Source organism: Sinocyclocheilus anshuiensis, unplaced genomic scaffold (genome assembly GCF_001515605.1).
Source record: "Sinocyclocheilus anshuiensis isolate Anshui unplaced genomic scaffold, SAMN03320099.WGS_v1.1 scaffold822, whole genome shotgun sequence".
NCBI lineage: Eukaryota > Metazoa > Chordata > Actinopteri > Cypriniformes > Cyprinidae > Sinocyclocheilus > Sinocyclocheilus anshuiensis.
Window position 1 is genome coordinate 904,115 of NW_015539892.1, and position 8,267 is coordinate 912,381.

Here is an 8,267-nt window from a genome sequence, read left to right on the forward strand (position 1 = left end):
CTTTAATTTAAAGCTTACATTTTTGGTCATCATAGGCGCGTGTCGAGACATAATGACCTCTATAAAGTCTAAAAATGTTGCTTATAACTATGCTGTCTAGGTAGGTGACTCACTAGGTTTTTACTGATAAACCACATACCTGCGTGTTATATAAGGGAAAGTAATTATATAAGCAACTTTACTGAAAATTGGCTTATTTACGAGGTTTAAATAAATAAATATTACGGTTAAAGTTAAACTAAAACATATAGGAGAAAACGTATTGCACGCGAGTCGTTTATTTCGTTAAATGTCACCAAGGTCTCTGGCCTCGAACAAACTCAGCCGAGCACTCTAATGTTCGCAACGATAAATTATCGGCAAATATATGTGAAGAAAGTATGCTTACCTTGTTCAAATCGCAAAATGAGTGCTTCTATTAGTTAGTTTTTCTGAGAAAATTGTCCAGTGTTTGCTATAGGACTGCTTCACATGGACGCCATTACTTGAGAGGAAGTGGTTGGTGTTAAAAGTATAAGCGGAGATTGTAAGGGTCTGAAGCGCTGCAGCGCCATCTAGCGGTAGAGCCAATCACGTGTTTAGAGAGACGCGCCCCCTAATGGTGAATGATGAAACTGCACTTCTATAATCTCTTATACAGTACAAAAAGCAATTTTTGGATCTATTCCCTATCATAATATAAAGGTTAGAACAAAAATATAAACACGTGGCATCGATGTGTCAAAAAAAAAAAACATTGTCATACCAACTTACTGTTTTTGTTGTTAGTGCACCAGAATTTTAAGGGAATAATTTAGAAATTCAATTTCAGCTGACACAAAACATTGAGATCCTGCATGTTAGATTGACCTCTGCACTCTTTTACTCTTTACAGCATCAATGATGTACCAGTATTTTGTGAAAATTGTGCCAACGATATACGTTAAAGGAGATGGAGAGGTAAGAGAGCTAAGCTACGAGAAAATAAGGGGGTTAAAAACAGAACACAGTCACACAAAATTGGTAAATCTGTGGTTACTTGGTAAATATGACAATATATAAATAAATAAGGTCTTACAACAGTATAGCTGCAAATTATGGTTGTCATGGTAATCTTTTATAAGAATATGTTGTTTAAGAAGATGAGAATATTTTTAAAACTTCTGCTTCAATTATTGTCTTTGATTTGTTTAGACATGTTGATAAAGCAGGGGATAATAGAAACCATGCTTTTGTCTTTTACGTTAGGTTGTTAAAACAAACCAGTTTTCAGTAACGAGACATGAGAAAGTAGCCAACGGGTTGATTGGAGATCAGGGTTTACCTGGTGTGTTTGTGCTTTATGAACTATCTCCGATGATGGTCAAATTCACAGAGAAGCAAAGGTATGTTTCAGTAAATGAACTGTTTTTTGTTGTGAACTTCTCATTTAATTACATAACATACATTTAGTTCACTTTGATTGAAAGAAACAGATTAAAGTCATGTGTGTTGCATGCTGGAATGATTTTGATATATTTTTTCACGTGTTTTCGTCTGCAGGTCTTTCACCCATTTCCTAACAGGAGTCTGTGCTATTATAGGAGGTGTTTTTACAGGTGAGATTCCATTTGGTGTTTTGTACTTGAGCGGTTTTCACAGAAATGTACTGTGTGTGCAGAACGAAAGAATGTAGACTGTAAACCTCCTTTTACTGCTTGTTTTTACTGTGGCGGTAGCGTTTTGAACATTTATATGCTCAGAACTGTCCTTCTGCACATCATGTACATGAGAAGTGTGTAAAATCCAGCCAAGCTGTTTCCAGTTCAGCAGCAAAGAGCAACCGTAACATTCAGAAAGGCACAGTCACAGGTTTCCACATGCTTCACACAATTCGTTTCTCATGATCTTAACAACCTTTTGATCTACAGACTTAAGTTTAAATGCTAAAGATTAGTCTTTTAGACCCAAAGCACGAAGGAAAATCAGTCAAACAAGTGTCCAGCATGCATGTGAACACCTTTATGCATGTGAAAACATCATGAAGTTATTTGAGAAAAGCATAGAGTGTGTGTCAACTTAAAAAAAAAAAAAGCTAAAATAGGGCTGCATAATTTAAGGGGAAAAATCTAATTTGTGTGATTGTTCTGATAAAGTCAATTTTGCTTTCATTTTCTATATTTATTATTATTATTGTATTTTATTTTTTATGCATTATTTTAAAAGTTTCAGGTTTGCTGTGCTTGATTGTAAGGCTGCATATTTTGGCCAAACATTTTGTGATTTGTATTTTAATATGATACTTTTATTATTATTATTATTATTATTATTATTATTACTAAATTGAAATATTAATCAATAAGAAATATTGTTATTTTAATACATCACTGTAAAATGAAAAACAAAAAAATCAAGTTCTTAAAAATATCAATTTTATTTTACAGTACAACTGTAAAATTACAATACTAGTATTTACCAAAGCTATTATATAATTTTGTATTTTTGTCACTAATTATATGTCTCATATATATTTATTTAATTAAATTCAGCAATCTGATGGTCGCTCTATAACCATATCGTGATTTAGGTTTTATTTTGATTATTGTGAAATCCTAAGCAATAGTACAATTTATTGGTATTTATATCACTAAATAATCCTCATCTTTCATTTGTATAATTTGATTGTTTTGATGGCTTTACTGTGTACGAAATGTGAATGCAACATGCGAACGGCAGTCTACCGCTCCAGGGATGTTAAAGGGGTCATATGATGCTGCTAAAAAGAACATTATTTTGTGTATTTGGTGTAATGAAATGTGTTTATGCGGTTTAAGGTTAAAAAAACACATTATTTTCCACATACTGTACATTATTGTTTCTCCTCTATGCCCCGCTTTTCTGAAACGAGTAGATTTTTATAAAGCTCATCGGTCTGAAAAAGCGAGGTGTGCTCTGATTGGCCAGCTATCTAGTGCGTTGTGATTGGCCGAATACCTCAAGCGTGTGACGGAAATGTTATGCCGCTACCATACTGTGATGCCGTGTCCCGGCGCGACGAGACAAAAACATTAAAAGCCATTATAAACGAGGCATTTATTGCATCCAGTGGGGACATAATTACGGATTATAATGACTTACACTGTCTTTTTACGTGTTGCATCGCGCCGCCTAAACATAAAACCATGTCTGCATTTGCATTTGTGATCGGACTCGTGTTTGAGAAAGGAAAACTTGAAATCGCATCATATGACCCCTTTAATGCCAGATGTACCTGTAGATGCGCTCACTGTCTCACCTAGTCCGTTCTCTCCTGTTCCTGCAGTTGCTGGACTCATCGATTCTTTGATATACCACTCAGCAAGAGCCATACAGAAGAAGATCGAGCTGGGTAAAGCATCCTAGCACCACAGGGACACTGGGTGCATGACTGTGTCTGGAAACTTCTGTGTTTTAAAGGGAAGATGCCACAATGAAAGCCCCCAGACTGTTTCTTGCTGTGGCCACAGAGCAGTATCCGTCGACACGGCCCCTCGCAAGCAAGCACAGGAGTCACACAAGGACCTGTGACTAAGACACTGGCCGACTGTATTTTGGAGGATCATATGAACGTTCGTATTAGCGGTACGCCGATGCAACAATTGTTTACTTCTGCAAAACAAAGCTTTCTTTCTGAGATTTTGGCCTTTATTTGTTCTTCATGAATCACTCATTGGTTTATTTGAAAATTGTAGTCTTACCTGATCACAAAACCAGTGTTTTCCTGCCTGTCATACTGTCAGAGTTTGGCAGACTAAACCAGCAGTCGTTTGAACGAGTTTGGGTCCCTACAGAAGAATCGGAAGCAGCAGCCTTTGTCAAACTGGAAAAGACACAAGCGATCTCAACAGGAATCCTGTTCTGTCGTCAAGCACACAAACTACATGCGGAAACACAGAGACTGCAGTCTGTACAGATGTCTGTTTTTTTTGTTTTTTTTGGTAATTGCACCTTTAACTCTAAATTCAGGGGCTGGGGTGTGTGTGTGTTTGCGAGTGTGTGTGTGTGTGTGTGTGAATTTTGTTACCAAATGCCCTGTGTTTGCAGATGGGTGTTTTGTATGAGAGAGTTTTTCGTCATGTGTTGTTGCCAGTTTGTTTTGTGTGTGGGAAAAGTGTATTTATATTTTGATTGTTCAAAGCAGTTTTTAAAATGAGAAATAAATGTAACTGAACTTCAGTGAGCGTTTTCTTGTAACTCTTAAATTGGATCCTAAATTCGGTACTCGAAAACAGAGGTAATGCACAACAGCGATGCTTTTAGTCAAGATTATGAGAATTCTTGCTTGATTTTCTACATTTGATCTTAAGTGCTTAGTTTTTTTATTGAAAAATGTCAAATAATGCTCTTTATTTCCGAGATGATCATTTTGTAAGTGTATGCTTAATTATAGTGTATTAAATCACCAAAATATGCAGTACTGTATCCCACAATGCAATGCTCTGGGCTTGATTTCTAATGAACTGAAATCAATATGAACCACGATTTTGATAATCTCCCTTTATCATTCTGAATTGCCAAGACATTGTGACAAAGTTGGACTTAAAATGCAAAATAACTTCTTTTTTTTCCTTGATTTATTATTAAATTACACAAGCAACGTAACTGGGTCATGTGACAAGAAGTAACATACTATTGTTTGAATTTTTCTGTTTCATAATGTGTTTTAAACAAAATGTGCATTATATAGTGTGTTCAGCACGTTATTAGTTAGTAATGCACTAACTAATATGATTGAGAACACAGTCAGAGTCTTGCCATTTCCTGAGGATGAACTTGTTCTGAGTTAAAGGTCATTGTCTGTAAGCAGGCATTCTTTTGCTGTGTATTAATTATTTCATGTGACTGATCCACTGACAATTTTTCCTAAATTTTCTCCTCAGAACAAAGACCTGACTGTGAAGAAAAAAAACTTTTCCGGCATCTGAGAGCTGGTCATTTTGGCCACCAGGTGGAGCCCTTGTGTTCTTCAAAATGCACAGAACCTCAAAACGACTATTCATTTTTATCTTCTTCCTCTTTTTTTTTTTTTTTTGTAAGATAAAATGGGGATCACGTTTATAGCGAGCTGAACACACGGCCATGAGTAATTTCCGGGAAGTGTGTCACAACCGCTTTTGTGCTGAAACACAACTAGTCAAGAACTCGATTTTAGCTCGTTTAAGTGGTGAAGCGGTGTAATGCGACGTCCAGACTAAATCCAGACTAAGAGACTTTTCTCTAATTCATTCCATGTGAAAATGTTTCCAGACGTTAGTTTCCTGACTCAGTGACTGAGCTTGAGTCATACTAGTCTGCTCACTGCATAACACTTTAGTATGACTGTGTAAAACAGTATGCATTATGTGAATGATAACATTTTCTAACAGTAATATGCTATATTGTCACGTGACCATATGAGTTTGCATGCATAATTTAGCAAGTGGCATCAAGTTGTCTATAAAAATAATTGTAGAAAGTTGTTTCACCTTTCTTATTGAATCAAGATGTTGAAAATCACATCTAATATGTGACCCTGGAGCACAAAACCAGTCTTAAGTCGCATGGGTATATTTTTAGCAATAGCCAAAAAAACATTGTGTGGGTCAAAATTATCGATTTTTCTTTTATGCCAAAAATCATTAGGATATTACATCATGTTCCATGAAGATATTTTGTAAATTTCCTACTGTAAATATATCAAAACTTAATTTTTGAATTGTAATATGCATTGCTAAGAATTCATTTGGACAACTTTAAAGGTGATTTTCTGAATATTTTGATTATTTTGCACCCTCAGATTCCAGATTTTCAAATAGTTGTATCTCAGCTAAATATTGTCCTATCCTAACAAACCATACATCAATGGAAAGCTTATTTATTCAGATTTCAGATGATGTATAAATCTCAATTTCAAAAAATTGACCCTTATGACTGGTTTTGTGGTCCATTGTCACATATATGACACCCAGCTCATGCAGTAAACTGAAAGTCAATTCGAGGGCATTGCATTGTGGGATACAGTAGATAGTGCAGTATGTGTACTGATTTTAGTGTGCTGATTGTAGCATCTCTTACTAAAATGATTATTTAACAGGACAGCAAAGAGGCTTGTATAGTGACACGTTTTTTACCGAGATGATCATTTTCAGTGAATTAATATGCAGTACAACCAGAGCATGTTGTGTATACTGTATTGCAATTCTCTGGACTCTGTTCCATGCATACAGAAAGCTATGAAAAGTTTACATGGGCCTACTATAAATTGCAAAAATATTAAGAGTAGTATGTTAGTATGCAACAGTTAGTTCCGGTGCACAAATTTGCTTGTTCAGAACAACAGAACTCTTGCTTATGTGTGATATTGCTTAGTTGCATTTGATGCCAGACTATGTGTGGGAGCGTTTTTCCGCATATTAAGAAATACGGAAGATCAGAAAATTTTGTGCAACATGGGAAAGGCTTGAAAGTTTGCAAACTCTGCAAACCCGAGCCGAACTCTAATATTAGATGTTCTGTGCAACACTACGATTCACTGTTTGATGAGTCTGATATTTGAGGTCCGGACCATTGTGAAACATGGAGGGCAGGAAAGAAAGAAAAGATAAAGAGGAACAGATGATAGAAAGAACAAAAGGAACCCGTTGAGGATTTGGATTTTGGAGGATTAGGGTTTCAAATGTCTATTGTTATTAAAATGGTTTGACCCTTTTATTCAGAAAAGGAAGATGTGATATTGATTTCTAATATACTCGTTTTTACACATCAGACTTGGACTCTTAATAGTACGCTTAGAAATAAACCTTTAAGATTTTTAAAGAAAATGCCCTGGTTTTATTTTACACAAAATATATTATTTATATATATTTTTATTTTTATTTTGTATTTAGAAAAAAATTCCGCATTTTTTTTTTTTTTATGTATTGTGGAAAGCACAAGGTTTCCATCATGGCTATATTAAGAATATTAAGCTTTTTTTTTTTAATTGTATTATTATTTATTTATTTTTATTTTATTTTTGCATTGTGAAATGCACAAGGTTTCCTACATGGCTATATTAACAAATATATATATATAAATATATAATATATTTGCTAGTTGAAAAATGTATGAGCATGTTGAGCAAAAGCATTTGGAAAAGCTACATGGGTCCTAATCCCTATGAATAATGAATTAATCAGGCAGACAGAGATGGCGTTAATTGCTGAGTGTGCACTAAACACTGGCCACATGTCAATCCATGAAACAACCTCAGCATAGCATCCCCATCAATGATGATGGAGCAGAAGGAAAAATCAAACTGCATATAGAGCGTTGCATGACTTCTCGCCTCGCTGTATTCTGCAGCTAATCTCTCCCATATTATTCAGCCAAGCTTTGACATGCAGATCATTAGAGACAGAGACAAAGAGAGAAACTTCACAGCTTATGCAGCCGTGGCTTATGCTAATGCCTGATGCTCAATGCATAGCTTATTGATCGCTCGTGTACCTCCCAGGGTGTTGAGGAAACTAAGGAGACATCTAGTCTTTGCATAGAGGACTAGAAGAGACAGCAGGCCAGTGATTAGTTATGCGCATAGGACAGAAGTTACTGAGCAGTTACTCCTGACGAGTCTTAGCGTGCCTCGGCTGCTGGGACATCTGTTAGTACAGCTCCATCATTCACTGTCAAACACACGCCCTGCAGTTCTTTCAAATGCCCATCCATCTTTTTTTTTAGCAATATTGATTATAACCCAATTGACTGTTGAGTTGATAGGTGGGGATCATGAAGCCTACGTTATGAAATGACAAAACAAATAAGAACAGAATAGAGGCTTTATGATCCCCCAACTGTAAGGTCTAAAAGTTACTGATGAGGATGCATCTGTTGTATATAGAAGGCCGTTTCCGCCATAGAATAAAAAAAGAAAAAAGGTAATTGCGACTTTTTTTTTTTTTTTGCGACTTGGGATTTTGTGCAATTCTGAGAAAAAGAAGAGTTTTGTGAGAATTGTGAGTTTTAAAGTCACAACTACCTTTAATTTTTATTCTGTGGTGGATACAAGCTTCCATAATTTTGCATTCTTTCCTAATTTAATACAGATTTTTATTTTGTATTATATTATTAGCATAACAGCTTGAGTGAAATTTCAGATTTAAAAAAAAAAAAATTATATATATTTTTTATTTTGCTTTTAGGCAAGACACCACAGGTGAATAGGGTACAACAGATCCCACCAAACTTATCAAGGTGTTTAATCCGAGTATATTAAGACAGTTGTTTTGTATTACAAGGTTTCTGAAATGTTA

The 8,267-nt window shown here is 35.4% G+C and overlaps 2 protein-coding genes across 6 annotated transcripts in view; one reads left to right on the forward strand and one right to left on the reverse strand.

Annotated features, from left to right (window-relative positions):
* Window positions 1–510, reverse strand: part of LOC107685815 (reactive oxygen species modulator 1-like) — a 1,049-nt gene extending 539 nt beyond the window's left edge. Inside the window, exon 1 of the mRNA XM_016482546.1 lies at window positions 389–510. The gene's annotated coding sequence lies outside the window, so the exon portion shown is untranslated. The remainder of the gene's footprint in view (window positions 1–388) is intronic.
* The window catches only part of LOC107685813 (endoplasmic reticulum-Golgi intermediate compartment protein 3), a 9,746-nt gene extending 5,587 nt beyond the window's left edge, over window positions 1–4,159 (forward strand). For 3 of the 5 annotated variants that reach the window (XM_016482544.1, XM_016482543.1, XM_016482545.1), the window contains 4 exons: window positions 875–939; window positions 1,228–1,364; window positions 1,522–1,577; window positions 3,281–4,158. In XM_016482544.1, the coding sequence (XP_016338030.1) occupies window positions 875–939; window positions 1,228–1,364; window positions 1,522–1,577; window positions 3,281–3,360 (338 nt within the window). In that variant the 3' untranslated portion in view covers window positions 3,361–4,158. Of the gene's footprint in view, window positions 1–874; window positions 940–1,227; window positions 1,365–1,521; window positions 1,578–3,280 lie in introns of all 5 variants that reach the window. The other 2 variants (XR_001633988.1, XM_016482542.1) reach the window with 2 other exon arrangements.
* The last annotated feature ends 4,108 nt before the right edge of the window (window positions 4,160–8,267 follow it).